General features: G+C 36.8%; 1 protein-coding gene and 1 pseudogene across 1 annotated transcript in view; one reads left to right on the forward strand and one right to left on the reverse strand.

Annotated features, from left to right (window-relative positions):
• The window catches only part of PAFAH1B1 (platelet activating factor acetylhydrolase 1b regulatory subunit 1), an 82,713-nt gene that overhangs the window by 51,824 nt on the left and 7,740 nt on the right, over positions 1–23,149 (forward strand). The window contains exons 3-9 of the mRNA XM_028109063.2: positions 7,437–7,521; positions 7,776–7,850; positions 8,658–8,864; positions 15,184–15,352; positions 17,413–17,515; positions 18,450–18,678; positions 21,423–21,524. Coding sequence (XP_027964864.1) covers positions 7,437–7,521; positions 7,776–7,850; positions 8,658–8,864; positions 15,184–15,352; positions 17,413–17,515; positions 18,450–18,678; positions 21,423–21,524 — 970 coding nt within the window. The remainder of the gene's footprint in view (positions 1–7,436; positions 7,522–7,775; positions 7,851–8,657; positions 8,865–15,183; positions 15,353–17,412; positions 17,516–18,449; positions 18,679–21,422; positions 21,525–23,149) is intronic.
• Positions 1,617–1,968, reverse strand: LOC114213785 (NADH dehydrogenase [ubiquinone] 1 beta subcomplex subunit 3 pseudogene; annotated as a pseudogene).

Raw genomic sequence — 23,149 nt, forward strand, 5'->3', positions numbered from 1 at the left:
GGATGTTACAAGTGATATTACAGCTACAAAAATTCTCCTGGGGGATAAAAGAACAATGAAGAGAATGTAGGAAGTCAGCTAAAATGCTTAAAATCTAACCCTGGCATTTTAATAAACTTGGAGTTGTTTAGAAGGCAAACACAGATCTCACTCGTGATAGTTTCAAAGGATAACAGTATTTTCATATGTAAGCCTAAGCTCTGTGTAGCCAATTCTGTTTGTTCATAGATAAAAGTCCTTCATTTCAGTTCGTTCTTTCTATTTTAACCGTTTGCTTTGTATATAGGGTTACCAGTTTGGGTCTACTCAGAATGATCTGTTACACTTATGTGTGAATTTTGCTTTGATTCCAGTGATTGGTTGCTTTTTTTCATCTCCTGAGACTTAATAGATTAATTAATTTTTTAAAAATATTTTATTTATTTATTTGGCAGAGAGAGAAATAGAGCAGAAACACAAGCAGGGGGAGTGGGAGAGGGAGAGGGAGAAGCAGGCTTCCTGTCAAGCAGGGAGCCTGATGCAGGGATCAATCCCAGGACCCTGGGATCATGACCTGAGCCGAAGGCAGACGCTTAACGGCTAAGCCACCCAGGCACCGCTTAATAGATTAATTTAAGTCATGTGTATGAAGTTTCTTGGAGAGATGATTATAAACTTGTGCCTTGATGTCCACTTGTTTCAAAAGAGATTAAGTCTTCCATTCTTAATAAAACTGATGAAAATCAACTCTAGATTAACAACCAAAATTAGTAGCAAACTCCAGAAGCACAGTTAGCTGTTAGATCCAAGAGATTCTTCAGTCTTTACTTACTCTTACTTAAGTGATAATGGTATACCTTCCCTGGTAGAGGTTCCACATTCACTGGATTCAGCTATCCCTAATGGCATCAGACTCATTTAAACTTAAGTTCTAATTTTTTTTCTGTATTTTTATATATATATCTTGCTCTTTCGTTGTTCTGTGTAGTGATACTAATAATGCCATGTGATACCTCTTTGCAAACTCTCATATATCATAGTGTTAACCAAGCATTTACCCTCATCTAATAAAAAGAGAATCCATTCCTGATATTCTCAAAACTCGCTGCTCTCGCCAACTCCAGTGTTTTACAGTACTCATTTGAAACCTTATTGTGGAATGGAATACTGAGGCCACTTGAAGTTCTGAAACTGCTTGCTAAAGTCGACAGGGACCTTTTAGTGCTTTTTAGACTGACTTTGACCTCTCACGTGTGTTTGTCATTGCTGTCCATCTCCCATTTTTTTGAAGCTTCCTTCTCCATTGCCTTGCTCACATCTCTCTTGATTGTCTTCTCTTTATTTTATTTTTTTTAAGATTTATTTGTTTTAGAGCGAGAGAGCTCATGCGCATGAGTAGGGGGAGAGGGAGACAGACAGGGAGAGAGAATCTCCAGCAGACTCCCTGCTTAGGGCAGAGCCTGGTACAGGCTAGGTCTCAGGATCCTGAGATCATGACCTGAGCCAAAACCCAGGAGTCGGACGCATCACTGACTGAGCCACCCAGGTGCCCCTTAGTTCTTTTTTTTTTTTTTTAACATTGAAGAAATCTTATAAGAGAGTTAAGAATCTTGTTAAGATACTTCCAGGTATTATCTTCAGTGATGCTTTTCTTTATTCTTGGACTCCAGGTAATACTACGCCCCTACAGCTACCACAAATGCTGCAAATCCCCATTTGAATCCTTTTAATAATGCACCAACAAAGGAAACATTGTTTGCAAAGCCACCCATGTATCTCTAAGCTTCGTTGCAGTCCCATGGATCCCTTAGCCCTCGTGCAACCAGCCTCTCCTGGACAGTTGCTAATGGTGTCCTGTCTACCTTCCATTGTTTATGATCTGGAAGTTCCAGTTTACTAGGGCCATGTTCATGCCCATGTCCGTGGGCCATGTCTGACAGCAATCTGACCTCTCACGACACTCAATAGTCAATCCTCCAGCCGGAGCCAAGCAGAAACGGAAGTTGTTCCCTGTCTTAGTTCTTAAGTATTGGTATCTGTCAAGGTTCCATCGGTTACTTTCTGGTCTCCTTTTTTGACCCTCATAATATACCTTCTTCTGAATTGTCTTTCACCACTTACGTGGTTTGAATCACTACTCCCTGATTGCTAATTTTCCCAAATTCTTTTCTTACATCAAGTCTCTCTCTCAAGCCAAGACCTGTATATCTAATTACCTCTCATATCATGTATCTTTACTTAAATATCTTACAGCTATTTCAAGTCAGCAGGTTTAAAACTGAACTCATATTCTACCTCTTTTTCTTCTTGGTACTACAATTCACTAGGAACTTGTGAATTAACTGTGTTCTCCCATCTCTCACATCTAGTCAGTTATCAAAACAAAAGTCTAGTGGTTAAAAGTGTGATTCATTTTTGGCTTCAAGGATTTGGGTGTAGGGATTTTTAAAGAGCAGTATAGGCTTTTATTTTTAATATTTATTTATATATTTTAGAGAGTGTGTGTGCAGGGGCTGGGGATGCAGAGGGAGAGGGAGAGAGAGCCTTAAGCAGACTCTGCACTGAGCACAGAGTCTGATGCAGGGCTCGATCTCACGACCCTGAGATCATGACATGAGCTGACACCAAGAGTTGGACGCTTAACTCACAGTGCCCCAGGTGCCCCATTATAAGTCCATTTTTAAAGCACTTACAAAAAAATACAATATATGGAAATATATAAAAATGGAACCACTCTAATGAAAGGAGGGAGGTGCAGAGCTCCACCTGCTTAGCCAGTTTCTTCCCCAGCCACTCAGTAAATGTTTTTTAGAATTATTATCCTAGAGGGATGCCTGGGTGGCTTGGTCGGTTGAGCGTCTGCCTTCGGCTCGGGTCATGATCCCAGGGTCCTGGGATTGAGTCCCACATCAGGCTCTCTGCTCTGTGGGGAGCCTGCTTCTCCCTCTGCCTTTCTCTCTCATGAATAAATAAATAAAATCTTTAAAAAAAAATTATTATCCTAGATTATTTTACTACTTGCTAGTTTTGTGGCCTTGATAAGACAATCTGCCAATATATAATATAGGGTAATATACTTTTTTACCTAATTTGGCAGGATTGTTTTAGGATTAAAAGAGATAGTGAATGTTGTTTTTTAAATTGTATTTAACATTTTATAAAAAGTATAAATGTGACAAAACTATAATGAGGTGCTGCTTTATGCACATTTGTAATCACCTGCATCTTTCTAATTCATTGCATTTGCCACACAACATTTTTTTAAAATGCAGATGTCGAGGGGCGCCTGGGTGACTCAGTCTGTTGAGCATCTCACCGTTTATTTGGGCTCAGGTCATGATCTGTGGGTCATGAAATCGAGCCCTGTGTTGGGCTCCACACTCAGTAGGAGTCTGCTTGAGTTTCTTTCCCTCTACTCCTCCCCCTGCTCATGCACACTCCCTCTCTGTCTCTCAAAAAAGTAAATAAATCTTTAAAAAAAATACTAAAATGCAGATGTTGGGTTAAGCTACATAGAATATAGAAATGTTGCAGAAGTTTTAAAAATTTAACATCTAGTCCACTTTTTATAAAAGTTACATAAGCAGAGGGGGCACCTGGGTGGCTCAGTTGGTTGGGTGACTGCCTTTGGCTCAGGTCATGGTCCCGGAGTCCTGGGATCGAGTCCCACATCGGGCTCCCAGCTCAATGGGAAGCCTGCTTCTCCCTCTGACCCTCTCCCCCTCTCATGCTGTTTCTCTCTCGCTCGCTCTCTAATAAATAAATAAATAAATAAATAATCAAAAGTTACATAAGCAGAATCAAAGGATAAAAACTTGGGTTTTTTGGGGGGCACCTGGGTGGGTCAGTTGGTTAAGCGACTGCCTTCGGCTCAGGTCATGATCCTGGAGTCCCGGGATCGAGTCCCACATCGGGCTCCCTGCTCAGCAGGGAGTCTCCTTCTCCCTCTGACCCTCTTCCCTCTTGTGCTCTCTGTCTCTCATTCTCTCTCTCTCAAATAAATAAATAAAATCTTTAAAAAAAAAAAAACTTGGGTTTTTTTTTTTAAGTCAGTAAATACTAATCCAAATGTTTGACAAGTAAAGATGGTAAAGGGATGACATAACTCTTGATAGGAATATAAATTGGTATAACTCTGGGGAGCAATTTTTCAGTAGCTATCAAAATGTCCTAAAAATGTATATAACTTTTGTCTTTGTTCAGTTACTCTAATGAATACTGTAAACTGGGTGGCTTATTAATAACAGATATTTCTTTCTTTTTTTTTTTAAGATTTTATTTATTTATTTGACAGAGAAAGAGTGAGAGAGGAAACACAAGCAGGGGGAGTGGGAGAGGGAGAAGCAGGAAGCCTGCTGAGCAGGGAGCCCAATGTGGGGCTCGATCCCAGGACCCTGGGATCATGACCTGAGCTGAAGGCAGATGCTTAATGACTGAGCCACCCAGGTGCCCCCAGAGATTTATTTCTTAGGGTTCTAGAGGCTGGGAAGTCCAAGATCAAAGCATTAGCAGATTTGGTGTCTGGTGGTGCTTGCTTCCTAGTTAACATTCTCTTTTTATAAGGGCATTAAATTCCATTCATGAGGGCTCTGCCCTCATGACCTAAGCACCTCCAAAGGGCCCATCCCCAAATACCATCATATTAGGTTTCAACATAAGAATTGGTGGCGGGGAGGAGGATGACATACAAACATTGAATGTGTAGCATCTTTTGACTCTAAAGATGTGAGAAAGGCTTTATATGAATGTTTATTTGCAACATTGTTTAAAATGATGAAAAATTAGAAACAACCTGAAAGTCCAACAGTAGGTAATTGCGTAAATAAAATTTGGTACATCTACATCATAGAATATTGTGTTCGAATATTAATAGCTATAATGTTAGAGATGAATATTTACTGACCAGGGAAGAGTTTCATAACATGGTGAACAGATTAAGTTACTTGATAAAAAGCCATACAGAGGTTCCTGGGTGGCTCAGTCGGTTGGGCAGCTGCCTTTGGCTCAGGTCATATAAATAATTTCAGCAGTCCTGGGATGGAGGCTGGACTCCTTTCTGGGGGTTGGGGGGAAAGTCTGCTTCTTCCTCTCCTTCTGCCCCTCCCCCTGCTGGTGCTCTGTCTCTCTCTCTCAAATAAATTAAATTCTTGGAAAAAAAGGCCATATATAATGCATCCATGGCGATGTGAATTTATTGGCAAAGAACATGGTATGAGATGACTATACGGAAGGGTTAGCAGTGGTAATCTGAAAATGTTGGGACTTTTTTAATAAGGAAAAGGAATAGTTGGTTTGCATTTTTCTCCTTTTACTATTCTTTTCTGGAAAAGTACCACCATTTATCTATCTTTACAGAAAGTAAGTTCTTTAAGATAATAATTGTTATAATTTGTCCATGTATTACATATATATACGTATTATTTCTTATATGAGCTTCAGAGTTGTAAGCTGTGTGCTGTGTCTTCAGGCAAAGTTTCAGGCATTAGGGTTTGACCCTGAGGTAAGAATGGAGCTAGGTAGGAACATTAAATATTTGCAAGTACTATATATAATTTGTTTACCCTTGACATTTTTAAAGAAAAAAATAAAGCTAAGAAATAGATATGTTTTTTAACTTGTTTCCCTTATTATTTGGGATATTCTAACCAAGGGAAATTTACTTTTGTTGAAGGTTTGTAACACAGGCTCTGACAACACAGTATTTGATGGAATATTTTGAGAGATCCATTGCCTTCCTATTTTGTATTGTTTCGGAAGGCCCAAGTAGAACTACTTGGAAATTAAGACGGAATAGATTTCAGCTCCATGTAAAGAAGACACTTCTTATGAATCAAGTTATCCATTAGTAGGACAGGCCAGAAGGTACAGGCTGTGTGATATGAGCAGCACACAGACAGACTCAAAATAATAGTAAGAATTTATCTTTCCTCAGCCCCCATTTTCATGAATGTGATGTGCTTGACCCTGTTATCCATTGGTTACTATGCTTTAATCTTTGGTATGCTAATAATTACCTGGAATATTAAGTGTTTGATGTAATTCCCTATTATCTTTCTCCACCGTTTGTTTTACTTTTAACATGCCATTGAATTAAAACTTGATTCCACCAATTCTACGATACTACTAGAGTGTTTTTATTTCCTAAAGCATTAGGTGGGCAGTGGCCTTGATAGGGTAGTCATAGGAACATTGTTTGTGGTAGTAAAAGCATATGTCTATAATGGAATACAATATATTTTTTTAAAGGCAAATTTATGTCTGCTGGTAAAGAATGATGGCTTAGATTGAGTTTATGTGACTGTGTAAGAAACAAATATTGATTATCTCTAGAAGACTATGCAGGAATTTGTGTGTTTAGGTAGATTCTGAATATACAAAACACTGATTAAGTGGTTACCTTAGGAATGGAATATGAGGGGTCAGTGGTAGAAAGGATATTTTATTGTGTACTTATTATATATTTAAGTTTTGTTTAACCTTGCATATATGTTAACTTTTTAATTAAATTACAATGTTTTAAAGGAAATCCTAAACAGCTATTTCGGTCACAGTGGTACTTAAGGCTCAGAAAAGTTGATAGACACATTGGAATAGGTTGCTTTAGGAGGGGAGGTAGCTGATTTTCTCTTTGAAAGATTATAAGGACAGCATGAAGAGGCACCTGCTAATTGAGCTTTTCTAACCTTCGAATTTTCTAATTCTAAATAAATGTCTCATTCTATGATATACTAAGTTTAGAGCTTGTGCCCTTTTTTCACCCATTCTAATGGTTAAAATTATCTGATATTAAATACTTATTAATTATAATTTATCAGAACAATTTTCTCTGTAAAACTAAATTTCAGTTGCTAGTCCTTGAGCGTCTGCTAGCATAACAAGTAGTAAAGGAAGGCTGAATGTAAACATGAACAAAACGATGATTACTGTCACAAATCACTAGCTGTTCTATAAGCTGTATCTTGACCCTCAGAGTCCCCTCATCTTATAAGGTAAGCAATACATTAGAAACTTACAACTAAAAGCTCAAGAATAATGTTTTAATATTATGGATGTACTATGACAGGACTAAATGTTTTAGAGGCTTTGGGGGAGGGTTCCTTTTTTTATGAAATACTTGTGTGATTTGGAACGGAATACTTTCAAAAGAGTGTTTTAAGATTTATGAGATTTTAAATAAAATATTTAACATCGAAATCAGATTTTGTGGGGCGCCCAGGTGGCTCAGTCGGTTGAGCATCTGACTCTTGATTTTGGCTCAGGTCATGATCTCAGGGTCATGGGATCGAGCCCCACGTAGGGCTCCATGCCCACTCGGTGCAGTTCCCTTGTCCCTCTCCCTCCCCCTATGCCTCTCCACCTGCTTGCACATGCTCGCTCTCTCTTAAATAAATGAGTAAATAAAATTTTATTTAAAAATCAGATTCTGTTAGAAGTCATTTGAATTTGTTTTCTTTCAGAAATCGAGCTATAGCAGATTATCTTCGTTCAAATGGCTATGAAGAGGCATATTCAGTTTTTAAAAAGGAAGCTGAATTAGATATGGTATGTTCGCCTTTTTACAGTTATTCGTGGTATAGCTAATAAGTGGATTTTACTCAAGTATCAGTATTGAACAGTCATGTCAATTATTCACAAATGCTATCATTTGTTATGTGGTTCTTTGGCCCTAGGTTTTCACCCCCACCTTTTTGTATAATCATATATTTAGTAACATTTGGGCTTAGGTGAATGGTCTGTATGCCTTAAACAATGTAGTTGAGCCATTTTTCAAAAGGTTCTCATTTTTTTTCCTCTAGAATGAAGAATTAGATAAGAAATATGCTGGTCTTTTGGAAAAAAAATGGACATCCGTTATTAGATTACAAAAGAAGGTATCTACGTCTTCTTTCTTTAAAGTCACTGGTACTCAGAGTGTTCTTATATAAACTTTCTGAAAATATTAATATCAATTAGTCTGCATTAATTAATAATTATATTTATTCCTGAAAGGCAAATAAAAGTCATTTTTATGCATTAAAAAAAACTGACCTAGACAGGTCTTTGCCTAATACATGCTAACTCATGCAACCCAAATGTTGGCTCCAGTGAATATACATAACCCTGATTTGAAAGAATTGATAATGAACGAACTCATTTGTGCATTTAGATTGGAAGAAAGCATGGAGCCAGTATGAAGCTGGGGAAAGAGCACTAAAGTGTGCACTTAGAGAAGTCATTTTCATCTCTGAGCTTTTGTTTTTATCTGTAAAGTGAAGGCAACAAATAATACTCTGGTCCTAAAATTTATACTTTCAGTAGGCAAAGTTAGAATAAATAAATAACATTCTTTAACATGAGTTAATCCATAAAAAGCTCTTAGAAAGTTGCATAGCACATACATAATGTCAGCTTTTATTGCACTGCTCTTCCTCTAATTAGTAGATAGAAACTGAAATTTTTTTAGTTAAGTAGTTGATACAGTCATAGTTTTTCTCAAGTTTCAGTTTTGTCACACTAATAAAATTTTGGGTAGTGTATTATAAAATCTTTTCAATTAAATTTGATGAATGCTTTGTAAATTACTGAAATTTTTTCAAGTATCCTGCATAAACAGATGCAAACTAAAGGCAGTTTTTAAAAATATCAAATATATTACTTTTATTGGAATCTATCTATATATAACCGTGTTCCTTCTCAAGGTTATGGAATTAGAATCAAAACTAAATGAAGCAAAAGAAGAGTTTACGTCGGGTGGGCCCCTTGGTCAGAAACGAGACCCAAAAGAATGGATTCCCCGTCCACCAGAAAAATATGCGTTGAGTGGTCATAGGAGTCCAGTCACTCGAGTAATTTTCCATCCTGTGTTCAGTGTTATGGTCTCTGCTTCAGAGGATGCTACAATTAAGGTAATTTTTTCAAAAAAATTAAAAATGTTAAAAGCAGATTAAAGTTAATTGGGTATAAGGGAAAAAATGATCCTGAAAATGCAGACTTGTACAAGACAGGAAAGACAAGAGTTTGTAGCTCCTGAGAGGCAAGCTGCCAAGTAAGTTTACTGATGAATTTGAGAAAGTAGGGTGTCACTGATTGAGTGTGGGGCCATAGGTCACCTAGTACTTGAATAATTTTTGTTTTTGGAGAATGAAGACATAAGTGTACCTTGCTTTTAAGCAGAGATGATAGATGAAAATACAAGATTACAACATGGGTACTTCAGGGGATGAATATATTCTGCAAAAGAATTCAGCAGGGGACTTGTTCAAATTGGGCTCTCCTTGATGTATTTTAAATACTGGCTTTGATTCCAAACAGTAGTTCTCTCCAGGGGTGTGGGGATATAGAGGGTTTTCACTTTATAAGTTATGTATTTCTCTCATTTTTGTATTTTTTACAGTAAGTATACACATTTTAATGTTTTATCTTTTAATCCAGAAAAAAGTTGTTTTTATAATTCCCTTTGATCCAGACACAATACAGTAACAGTTATATAAACTACCTGCAGAAAGATAAGTAAAATATAGTTAAAAGGTTTAGGTAGGTTTTTCTCTTTTAAGGCTTTTTCCAGATTAAGTTCTAGAGGGAGAGGGAGAAGCAGGCTTCCCATGGAGCAAGGAGCCTGATGCGGGGCTCAGTCCCAGGACCCTGGGATCATGACCTGAGCCAAAGGCAGATGCTTAACAGACTGAGCCACCCAGGCGCCCCTAAGTTCTAGATTTTAAAAAGTTTCATTTATAGAGGTATAATTAAGAAAACATGAGCAGGTTGTTAAGCCTATATCGCCTAGCAGTAGTCCAGTTTAAAATACCGTAATGACTTAAATGTGACTCTACTTAATTTGTTCTTCAAATTAAACATTGTTTTATATTTTCCTAATGTGGTTTCTTTCTTTAGTTTCTAAATCAGTGGCTTCCTTCCATCCCATGGGCTGGTGATCCATGGGGTGGGCTGCAGAGTAATTGGAAGAGAGTCTTAAATCATATGTGTACCATGTAGTCTGAAATGATTACATACCTAATACATTAACCATTGCTGTTTCTCTTTTTTTAAGATTTTTTTTTTTTTTTGAGAGAGAGAGCACGAGAGGGAAGAGGGTTAGAGGGAGAAGCAGACTCCCCGCTGAGCAGGGAGCCTGATGTGGGACTCGATCCCGGACTCCAGGATCATGACCTGAGCCGAAGGCAGTCGCTTAACCAACTGAGCCACCCAGGCGCCCCAACCATTGCTGTTTTTCAAATATATGTAGACATGTATTTAAATTATTGATTTCATGATAGTTTTGTGTGCTGTAAAAACTGTACTGCTGTCATGAGGCTTAAGGGTGAATAGATTAAAAACCCAGTCTTAATTATTGATTTTACAGCAGTGGTATAAAAGCATAAACAAAACTGTTATCTTAAATCTTAAAATATACCTATTGAGTGAACTTCAAAATATTACAAATCAGGGTGCCTTGGCTGGCTCAGTTGGTAGAGCACGCAACTCTTGATCTCAGGGTGGTGAGTTCAGGCCCCATGTTGGGTGTGGAGCCTACTTAAAAAAATAAAATAAAATGTTAAAATTGGAAGTTTTAAAATTTCTTTGTATAATAATCATACCATATATCTCAGCAACTACTTACTAGTTCTCCCTTCCATTTACTCTTTATTTAATGTGTGTACACGTGGTGGTTTCATTAATGAAAATCATTTGTATTTAGTTTCGATTCTTTTTTTATTAAATTATTTTAAAAATAGGTTTCTTTGTTTCTGATGAATCATTTTTAATGATTTTATGCTAGTTCTGTTTATATGTGGAGGCTTTATATAGGGGAGTTAATGCTCTTGGTTAGAGTCCTGACCCCATCATTCAAAATTAATGTGATCATGGGCAGATTAACTTTTTGTGCTTCTCTTTCCTCATCTATAAAATGAAGATAATTAATACTTATCTCTGGGGCTTTTGATAGGATTAAATGAGTTAATATGTAGAAACTGCTTAAAACAGTACTGGACAGACACTAGAGGAGTACTTGGTGCCAGCAGTGTTTCAGTACCATGAACAAACTTTCTTCCTTTGGACGTTTTATGTCATTTCCAGTCATCTACTATCATAAATAATGTTCTTTTCATTCTTACCCATAAAGCTTTTTTTCCTCTCATTAAATTAACTCTGTGTATGTTTTTGGGAATTAAAAAAACTTTTTCTACTTTCCTTCCATACTTTTATTATTCAGTTGTAGTAAAACCTAGGTGATTGCTAAATGAAGATTGTGATAGAACTACTTTCCCAAAAACTCAAAGGAGAACATAGAATTTTTTGTAATTTTGTGACTGTCTTGGACAAAGTGCTTGATATGTTTAAGGCTCAATTTTCTTATTTTTTGGGAATACAATTCTTTGGCTTAAAATTAAGTAATGTGTACATAACATATTAGCAGTATAGTGCCTGAGAGATTTAGGTAGATGGTAAGGACCCAGTAAAATGTAGTTAATGGTAACAGAAATTTTTATTATATTATTTCCCTTGTGCATCTGGTAAATACAACAGATTTATTCCTTTTATAGTAATTCATTTACATCATCAACCTTTAATAATTTAGGGAAAATGTAGGATAGATATTTGAAATAGTTCATAACAGTATTTTGAAATGTTATTTCTTTTTCTTTTTTTCTTTTTTTAAGATTTAATTTTTAAGTAGTCTCCACACCCAATGTGGGGCCCAAACCCAAAACCTTGAGACCAAGAGTCGCACATTCCACTGACCTAGCCAGTCAGGCACCCCTTGAAATGTTATTTCTGATTGTCATGTAGAGTATTCTTAAATATTTTTAAAAATGAACAAACAAAACTGAAAAATACATTCAACAAATGAAGCAGATGAAGGACTGCCAAACTTTTTTTTTTAACTTTTTTTTTTTTAAGATTTTATTTATTTATTTGACAGAGCACAAGCAGGGGGAGTGGGAGAGGGAGAAGCAGGCTCCCCACTGAGCAGGGAGCATGATGCAGGGGCTCGATCCTGGGACCCTGAGATCATGACCTGAGCCAAAGGTAGATGCTTAACTGACTGAGCCACCCAGGTGCACCAGGACTGCCAACTTTTTATAGAGTTCAAAACAAATGTGAAAAACAGTAATCATTCACAATAGAAAATTGAACTGTGGAGTGTAAACAGACAATTCATAGAAGAAGAAAAAATGGCTTACCAACAGTAAAAAAAGTTTTGGCTTTGCTACTAATAGTAGAAAAAGTGCATATTAATATTACAGTATATCTCAAATCTGTCAGTATATTTTACTTCTTAGATGAGAATTCCCAGTGGTGATAAGAATTTAATGAATCAGGCATTCTCATTACATTTGATACAGTCTTATGAGAGAACAATTTAGCAGAAGGGCTTAAAAAGTCTATACTTTTTGACCCAAAATTCTTTTTCACCATCTGACCTAATATTGGAAAATGAGGACAGATATTTTTCAATATTCAAAGATTTTCATTTATATAATGTTTTCTATGATAATGAAAAATTGTAGGGCACCTGGGTGGCTCATTCGGTTGAGTTGTCTGACTCTTGATATCAGCTCAGGTCATGATCCTCAGGGTTGTAAAATTAAGCCCCTTGGTGGGCTCTGTGCTGGGCATGGAGCCTGCTTAAGATTCTCTCTCTCTGTCCTTCCCTTCCCCCACAAAAAATTTAGCTAACAATAGGAATTCCTTTAAAAAAAGATGTTTGCCCCAAAAAGGCAGGGGGAGGGGTGCGCAGCACATGGCTGGCTCAATGGGTGGAGCATGCAATTTTTGAGCCCCGCATTGGGTGTAGAGATTACTTAAAAATAAAATCTTTTAAAAAAAAATGTTTGCCAAGTCTTTAATGGCATGGAATAATACTTGTGGTGAGAAGCAGAGAAGAAATGGGATAATGAAGTATACACTGTCATTATACTTAAAAATAGCATAGAAAGAATGGAAAAACCATTCCTTTGGTAGGATAGTGGTTATTTTTATTGCCTTTAGATAAGTACATTATAGCTTATCATGAGCACTTATTTTTATAATCATACAAAAGGTAAATAGCAAGTAAAGGAAAAATAAAATTAATTCTTATTCTTGATATTTGCAAACTAACATTAAAATGCCTTGTTCACCATCTATGAAGAGAGACAGTTCATTTTCTGAGTATTTATTTTAGAGAAAATGCTATAGTGTTCTTTGACAAATGCATGGAAAGTTAACTGAAACTGAACTGCAAGATCACAGCTTATTTTTAGTATGTAAAATATTCATCTGAACTTTTGGTGTCATTAGATAACTAAATGGAACAAAAATCTTACAAAAAAAGAAAGCAACTGACAGTATTATACCATTCATGAACGCATATGCAAAATCCTTAACAAATTATAAGCAAATTAAATCCAGCAATTTATAAAAAGGTTAATTAATACGACCCAAGTAGGGTTTATCCCAGAGTGCAGAATTGGGAAAATCAATCAGTATGATACACCACATCAATAAAAAAACATAATGGGTTCTGAAAATGCATCTGTGACAAAATTCCAGCCTTCATTCATGATAATAGCTCACAGCAAGCTAGGAAGGGAGCTTCATTAAGCTGATAAAAGGTTAAAAGGTATCTGAGCATAATTAATGGTGGAAAACAGTGCTTTCCCCCTGAGATCAGGAACCAAGGCCAGGATGTTCAGTTTCAACCACTTACATTCATGTTTGTAAAGGAGTGCCTTGTCAGTGCAGTAAGGCAGAAAAAGAAATAAAAGGCAAACAGATTGGAAAGGAAGAAATGAAACTGTCTTTACTTGCAGACATGATCATCTATGTAGAAAGCCCAAAGAATCTACCAAAAAGCTACTAGAACTACTCTGGATACAGGGTTACTATACAAAGGGTCATTGTATTTCTATAATCCTAGCAATGAATAATTTGAAAATTGAAATTTTAAAATGCCACATAGCATCAAAAAACCCCAGGATACTTTAGGATTAATCTAACAAAATATGTGCAAAATTAGAAATCACTTCTATGTAGAAGTACTTGAATATATGGTAAGAAAAAAATCTGTTTATATTGAGAAGGGTATATACATTTTCTGGAAAAGAAATGTTTTTTAGAAGATAGTTTACTTTTCTTAGGTGAGTTTTTTATGTAGTTGTGATCACATGTAATTTTGTGTTCTTTTTTATGTAACAAGTTCCTTATAATTGCAGGTCTTAACATCTACTTAGCCATACCCCTCATGTTTCCCCTAACTGTTTCCAAGTTTTCAAAATGCATTTTCTAAGTTTCTTTAAATTGGTTGGTATATACCCTACTGCAGGTAAATTTGAACCTACCATCAGAAGAATGGAATCAATCATTTGATTTTAGAGCATATAATTGGTGTCGGGTAAAGATTGAACTTCAGACTAGCATTTGACCACCAGAGTGAAAGTTTAGTATGTTCTTGAGGTCTGTTTCTAATATTCTTTTTTTAATAAAGATTTTATTTACCTGTTTATTTATTTGAAAGAGAGAGAGAGAGAATGAGAGCGCGCTCGAGGGGAGGAGCAGAGGGATAGAGACAAGCAGACTCCGCACTGAGCGCGGAGCCCAGTGTGGGGCTCAATTCCACGACCCCGATATCATGACCTGAGCCGAAATCAAGAATCGGATGCTTAACCATCTGAGCCACCCAGGCACCCCTAATATTTATTCTTGATAGCTTATTATGTCTATTATCTTAGAAGAATTATCTTTAAAAAATGTGTCCGTGAATTCCCATTTTTGCATCAAAATGATAAATCTACTGTTCATGGACAGTAACATCTTATGAAGTCTTTCCTTGCCTCTTAGGTGTCTGAGCTCTGCTTGTCTATTAGATTAAGCACTCTTTATTGTCCCCTAATATTCTACATATAGATGCCTTTCATAACTGCCCTCAAAACTTTTGTCTTTAAATTTACTTGTTTACATGTCTGTTGTCTCCTGTCAGACTGGGAAGAGACTTTGTCTGTCTTTTGGCTTTATATACCTACTCACTAGCATAATTAGGTATATGGTAGATAATGTGGTACTAGAAGTCTGGTTTAATAATTATAACTTCAGTTTTCTCTGTACAGAAAAGACCAATTTATACTTGAAGACGTGCTGTTTCTAAGACAGCTCTCTGTCATTTGCTCATACTAGTGTGCTGAGTGCTGATGTGAAATGAGAAGGGATGGGGTGATGTTAACTAAGTTTCTGATCATTTGACAGGTGTGGGATTATGAGACTGGAGATTTTGAGCGAACTCTTAAGGGACATACAGACTCTGTACAGGATATTTCATTTGACCACAGTGGCAAGCTTCTGGCTTCCTGTTCTGCAGATATGACCATTAAACTATGGGATTTTCAGGGCTTTGAATGCATCAGAACCATGCACGGTAAGGGGTAGAAGATAGTATTTTGATATTGATTTGCAACATCACATTCCAGAGAAAAGAATATTGTTTTCTGATAGTGTGCAGTCCCCTACATTTAATCCTTATTGTATCAGTGGAAGAGTATATGATGTCAATAGCCCATGGATAAGCCACAGTAGTTGAGAGTTGTTTCAGTTATGAGGTTTTAAGTATCTCCTAGTACTGGTTTATATAAAATACTTAATTCATTTTCAGGAATATTTTTGAATAAGAAAAACTGCTGGGACATCTGTCTTCAAGAAAGAAAGAAAATGGGGATTTGTTTTGTTTTGTTTTGTTTTTCATTTTTCTCACTTGAGAAACTGAAGTCCAGAGCAAATAGGTACAGTAAAAGCTGGAACCTAGCATTTCTTGCTCATTTTATAATGCTCCACATACACTGTAGTCTCAATGTTAGGTGGTTTTCCTGGGTCTTGTCGTAGAGACTATTCTCTGAGTCAGTTTGGCCTTGTGGAAAGAACATGGGCTTTGGAATCAGGTATCTGGGTTCAAATTCCTTCTTGTTTACTTGTGGCATTGGGAAATTTCAACCTCTTTCATCTGCAAGATAGAGGTCGAAGGCAGTCACTTAACCAGCTGAGCCACCCAGGCGCCCCATCTGCAAGATAGAGGTAATAATACCTGTCATAGGATTGTTGTGAGGATAAAATGAAATCGTATACATGAATCATCTTGGTTTAGTACATGGCACATAGAAGATGCTCACTAAGGATTTTTGTTGTTTCTTTGAACATGATAAAATTTGAATGTTCGGATTTTACATAAGGAACACATGCTGTGTTGGTAATAAAAGGGGTTTTTTATTTTATTTATTTTAAGATTTTATTTATTTATTTGACAGAGAGAGATACAGCGAGAGAGGGAACACAAGCAGGGGGAGTGGGAGAGGGAGAAGCAGGCTTCCCACTGAGCAGGGAGCCCGATGCGGGGCTCGATCCCAGGACCCTGGGATCATGACCTGAGCCGAAGGCAGATGCTCAACGACTGAGCCAGCCAGGCGCCCCTAAAAGGGGTTTTTTAAATAGATAATCCAGTGATGTAAGCTATGTGATTAGATAGTATAATTTGAAGGGTGTTTTTTCCCCAAATTAAGTGGGAAACTTACCAGTTAAAGGAATTCTTTCGTAAAAGAATTGAATCCTTTCGTAAAATCTGGTGTTTATGTTTCTTTGAGTAGCCTGTATCTTGTTGTTGTGACTTTAGTGAAGAAGGGGAGTGGGAGATAAGGCTTCCAGTTATGGAATGAGTAAATCAAGGGACTAAAAGGCACAGCATGAGGAATAGAATAGAGTGAACAGTATTGTACTGGTGTATGGTGGCAGATGGCAGCTACACTTGCAGTGAACATAGCATAGTGTATAAACTTGTCGAATCACTGTGTTGTACAACTGGGACTAATGTAATGTGTGTCAACTATACTTAAATTTAAACAATTTTTTAAGAAGGAGTTCTTTCCAACCATTGTATATTTCTTAAATAATGATATTTATGAGGATCCTCTAGGGCATTTTCCACACAGAATAGCTAATTAGGAATGTGAATAATGCATATAGAATAATGCATTTTTACCCCCAAGGACATTTAATTTTCAACCATTATTTTAAATATGGAACCAAATCTCCATTTTTCTTCTTTCTGTTTAGCTTTGTAAATCTTATTTCCAATCTATACTGTATCCTAGAATATAAAACATGGAAATTTTTGTGTTTCTAGTGTTCATATATAAACATTCAGCATATTAATATATTCAAATGCTGATGATACTGATGACTTGTGATGTTAAAAGAGTTGTACAGGTTGAAATTTAATCATAAATTGAGCTAGCTACTTAATTCATTATGGATTGTTTTATTAAGTTGCTAATTCCTTAACTCGTGTGTGTAAATCCAAGTTTCTTATCAAATTTATATAAAGCCCAGTATATTTAAAGTTGCTGCGATATTTGAAATCTCATGGTAAACTGAGGTTTAATTGCTCTTGGTGATGTAGCACTTAATATGTTGCTGTGTTATGTGTTTTAGGCCATGACCACAATGTTTCTTCAGTAGCCATCATGCCCAATGGAGATCATATAGTGTCTGCCTCAAGGGATAAAACTATAAAAATGTGGGAAGTGCAAACTGGGTGAGTAGGTTTGGTTGAAAAGGTGTCAGCTAAAGAGATATTAAACAACCAAAATGTGTTCTGAACCAATTATTTTGACTTTAAACCAGAATGATCATGGTGCTGGTTGTGTTATATACTTTAAAACGAGATTTTAATCTCTAAATATGTTTCCCAAAAAGGAACAGGAAAATTATAAAATAACTTCCCTGTCCTTGAGAGCCATTTTCTATGCAATGGCTTATTTTTTTTTTTTTTAAGATTTTATTTATTTATTTGAGAGAGAGTGCAGAGTGAGAAAGAGAGCGCGTGAGTGCATGGCAGGGGGCAGGGGGAGAGGGAGAAGCAGGCTCCCCACTGAGCAGGGAGCCCTACAATGCAGGGCTCCATCCCAGGATGCTGGGATCATGACCTGAGCCAAAGGCAGATGCTTAACCGGCTGAGCCACCCAGGCGCCCCCAGTGGCTTATTTCTCTGTGGTCTTTTCTGTGGGTTGAAATAAAACGTAAATAACATTTGTGCAGGTATTCCCTTATTAGGCTGAGTTTGGTTGTGCACATGATTGTTATCATAAAACCTTAACCTACTACTAGTTTTACCCAGATTAGTAGAGTGTGCCTTTTTCCCAACAAGGCTATAAATATTTTTGTTAGGTTTATTGTGTGTGTTTAGTTCTGGAAGATTTTATTTCTCTCTATATTTTACCTTCTAGAATGTGTTGATTGGTTAGCTCCTTAATGATACTCCCGTCAGCACATTTTGATTGATGTTTGATTTTCCAGCCTGTCCCCATCTTTTATTAACTGTGAATGTACATTTATTCTGTTGACTTGCATGTGATTACTCTAACTTGGTGCCAGCCTCTTCATTCCAGTGCATAGCTAGTTTTATATTGCTTCTGGGAAGTAGCCCAATAATTGCCATTCACAGTGTAAATTATTACTTACTTCGACAGCTACTGTGTGAAGACATTCACAGGACACAGAGAATGGGTACGTATGGTGCGGCCAAATCAGGACGGCACTCTGATAGCCAGCTGTTCCAATGATCAGACTGTGCGCGTATGGGTCGTAGCAACAAAGGAATGTAAGGCTGAGCTTCGAGAACATGAGCATGTGGTAGAATGTATTTCCTGGGCTCCAGAAAGCTCATATTCTTCCATCTCTGAAGCAACAGGATCTGAGGTATGTGATTTATGTGTCATTGCATGATTTTATTGATGATATCAGAACCTTAGGTAACTTTTCTGATTCTCAGTTTTAGGGCAGTTAACGCATTGACGAATCTGCATCCCAAAATTCTGATCTTGAAACTTTTTACTCTTTTGAACTTGCAGAAGTATTTGTATTTTTTAACCAGTGATGATTATTGTCAGCTGACCCTTGACTTGTGGTGAGGATGGTAGATTCTCCTGAAGAGTAAAAGTGGTCATTAAATTTATCAGAAATGTCATTGTTAGTATACCTATGCAAAGTAAAACTTAATGGGAGAAGTTAAAGTTATCTTTTAGAAGAATTGCCTTTAATGAACATAATTATTTTATTAAAAATTTCTGGTGGAATACAATTCAGTCCTTAAATATTTATTTTAAAGAATATTTCATATGGAGTCCTCTTGATACTCTTGATCACTAGAAGCACTGAGTCTGGAGTTTTATTTATTTGGTTGTTTGTTTTAAGTTTTTATTTTAATCACCTGGTGCTCATCACAGGTGCACTCCTTAATGCCCATCACCTATTTCCCCCATCCTCCCACCCTCCTCCCCTCTGGTAACCATCAGTTTGTTCTCTATAGTTAAGAGTCTGTTTTCTTGGTTTGTTTCTTTCTCATTTTTTTTCCCCTTTGCTCGTTTGTTTTGTTTCTTAAATTCCACATGGGGGTGAAATCATATGGTATTTGTCTTTCTCTTACTTTATTATAGTGTTCTGACTTATATTCTGACTTTATTTCATTATACTCTCTAACTCCATCCGTGTTGTTGCAAATAGCAAGATTTCATTTTTTCCCCCATTTTTTAGGGATGAATAATATTCTATTGTATGTGTGTGTATCATGTCTTTAGCCATTCATCAGTTGATGGACACTTCAGTTGCTTCCATGTCTTGGCTATTGTAAATAATGCTGCTATAAATATAAGGGTGCATGCATCCTTTTGAATTAGGGTTTTTTTTAAATTCTTTGGGTAAATACCCAGTCGTACAATTACTGGATCATAGGGTAGTTTTATTTATTTATTTATTTGTTTATTTTGAGATTTTATTTATTTATTTGACAGAGAGACACAGCGAGAGAGGGAGAAGCAGGCTATTTGGGCTTTTCTGTGGTTCCATACCAATTTTAGGATTGTTCTGTAAAAAATGCTGTTGGTATTTTGATAGGGATTGCATTAAATGTGTAGATTGCTTTGGGTAGTATAGACATATTACCAACATTTGTTCTTCCAGTCTATGAGCATGGAACGTCTTTCCATTTTTTGTGTTGTCTTCAGTTTCTTTCATCGGTGCTTTATAGTTTTCAGAGTACAGATCTTCCACTTCTTTGATTAGGTTTATTCTTTGGTATCTTATTATTTTTGGTGCCTTTATAAATGGGATTGTTTTCTTAATTTCTCTTTCTTCATTATTGAATGCAACAGATTTCTGTACATTGATTTTGTACAGAAATACAGATTTTGTACATTTGTGACTTTACTGATTTGCTTATCAGTTCTAGCAATTTTTTGGTGGAGTCTTTTGGGTTTTCTAGTCTGGAGTTTTATTATATTTCTTCATGGTTCTTAATTTGTACTTTTCATGATTTTAGTCTTTATGATTAATAACTTAAAAACAAGTTACAGAATATTATTTCTTTGAATAAATTGCATGAGCCAAAATTGACCACATGTCTTTTATATAGTCCTATTGGGGATTTTTGCTTTTGTTAGTTAACATACAGTGCAGTATTGGTTTCTAGAGTATAATTCAGTGATTCATCACTTACATACAACACCCAGTGCTCTTCACAAGTGCCCTCCTTTATACCCATCACCCATCTAGTCCATCCCCCACCCACCTCCCTTCATCAATCCTGTTTGTTCTCTATCACATCAGTCCTATTTGTTCTCTGTCATTGAGTCACTTACAGCTTGTTTCCCTCTATTGTGGATATTTTTAAATTACATTTTAATGAAGGAGGAGAATCTTCCCCCAAAGTCCCCATCTCCCCCCCCCCCCCGCCCCAAAACTGTTTTTCCAAAATGAGGCTTCTATAGTAACTTTAGATTTTGGCTGACTGGTTGCCTTTTCAAATTCTTTTTACTGCCCTCTGGTGGTGGTTACTTACCATGTCATAAATTTGATTCTGGCTGGATTTTATATAGACCTAATTACATAGTTTTAAATTTTTCTTGATTACAGAAGTCTTGAACAGTAAATTTATCATCCCATTAGTATTATTAGAAACTGAATCTTAATCTTAGTGGAGATATTCTGTTTTTATGTTATCTGGGTCCTTCCTGTGTAACAGCCTGCGTATGTCAAAAGACCTATGTATTTCAATAGAGAAAATTATGAAGACTAAGTCCTAGAGATCTAATTGTATAGCATGGTGACTACAGTTAACAATACTGTGTCATATACTTGAAATTTGCTAAGAGGGTAGATCTTAAGTATTCTTACCAGCTTAAAAAAAAATGTATTCTCACTACCTAAAGGGGGGGGTGGGAATGTTTATACAAGGTGATGGCTATATTAATTAACCTGACTATGATGATCATTTTACAATATGTATGTATCTCAGAACATCAGATTGTGTAATAAACATGTACAATATTTGTCCCCCCAAATTGCATTTTTATAAAAATTGGAAATATAGATCATTGCTAAAAGTCATTTAAAGTCCTCACCTAACTTCTTACATGGGAAACTTAATATTTGTATGTTTTTTATAGACTAAAAAAAGTGGCAAGCCTGGGCCATTCTTACTGTCTGGATCCAGAGACAAGACTATTAAGATGTGGGACGTCAGTACTGGCATGTGCCTTATGACCCTAGTAAGTTTGCATAATCTTACTGCTTCTTTTGCGTCTTAACTAGGTTTAAACCTTTTTGGGTTAGATGCCTTGTGATATCTTATTAAATAATCTGAATTTTTGTAGGCTTTAAAAGAACTTCTTGGGCGCCGGGGTGGCTCAGTTGGTTAAGCGACTGCCTTCGGCTCAGGTCATGATACTGGAGTCCCGGGATCGAGTCCCACATCGGGCTCCCTGCTCAGCAGGGAGTCTGCTTCTCCCTCTGACCCTCTTCCCTCTCGTGCGCTCTATCTCTCAGTCTCTCTCAAATAAATAAATAAAATCTTTAAAAAAAATAAATAAAAATAAAAGAACTTCTTGTAAAGACATTTTTTCTTAAACTTTTTTAATTCCATTGTTAGAGTGATAAGAAAATTATTGCTGTAGAATGTCATGTTTATATAAAGGATCTACAAAGCCAGTTAATGCCAGGAGGGAGATCCTAGCTCACTGTATCTTTAAAAATTATATATCTCCTATGCGAGATAAACAGTATTATTATAGACTTTTTTTTTTTAAGAGAGAGAGCGCGCGTGTGTGCGCGCAAGTTGGGGGAGGGGCAGATGGGGGAGGGAGAAGTAGACTCCCTGCTGAGCAGGAAGCCTGTCATGGGGCTCTATCCCTGGATCCCAAGATCATGATCTGAGCCGAAGGCAGGCACTTAACCAACTGAGCCACCCAGGCGCCCCTAGACTTGTTCATTTTTTAAACTGTTTCTGTATTTCACTGTGTTTAATTTTAATATGAAACCTTTTAACTATTATCTACTTGTTCACATGGTCCACTTTATTTGGTTTATTTTACCATTCTGATGTTAATGTTGTTACCTAGCTTTATGACTTAGAAATGTTATTTCAGGGGCACCTGGGTGGCTCAGTTATTAAGCATTCACCTTTGGCTCAGGTCATGGTCCCAGAGTCCTGGGATCGAGCCCCACATCGGGCTCCCTGCTCAGTGGGAAGCCTGCTTCTCCCTCTCCCACTCCCCCTGCTTGTGTTCCCTCTCTCGCTGTGTCTCTCTCTGTCAAATAAATAAAATCTTTAAAAATAAAAAAATGTTACTTCATTTTAGGAGCACCTAGAATTTGGTATTAGGATATATAAATGAGGATTTATATATTAGGATATATAAACGCTTAACTGACTGAGCCACACATGGGTGGCTCAGTCAGTTAAGCGTCTGCCTTCAGCTCAGGTCATGATCCTAGGACAAGTCCCACAGCGGGTTCCCTGCTCAGTGGGGAATCTGTTTCTCCCTCACTCTACATCTTCACCCTGCTTGTGCTTTCTCACAAATAAATAAAATCTTAAAAAAAAAAAAAGGATATATAGTACAGCATTGTGGACATTCTTATTTGCCCAAGGAAGTTCTGAGGGAATCTGGGTATTAATTCAGTAGCAGTTTTTTGTAATTTGGCATCCATGTTTGTTTTAGAGATTTCTTTTTTTTTTTAAGATTTTATTTATTTATTTGAGAGAGAGAGAATGAGAGATAGAAAGCGCGAAAAGGAAGAGGGTCAGAGGGAGAAGCAGACTCCCTACTGAGCAGGAAGCCCGATGTGGGACTCGATCCCGGGACTCCAGGATCATGACCTGAGCCGAAGGCAG

Source organism: Eumetopias jubatus, unplaced genomic scaffold (genome assembly GCF_037043125.1).
Source record: "Eumetopias jubatus isolate StellerSeaLion01/CBP00866 unplaced genomic scaffold, mEumJub1_p1.0 scaffold_10, whole genome shotgun sequence".
Classification (NCBI taxonomy): Eukaryota; Metazoa; Chordata; class Mammalia; order Carnivora; family Otariidae; genus Eumetopias; species Eumetopias jubatus.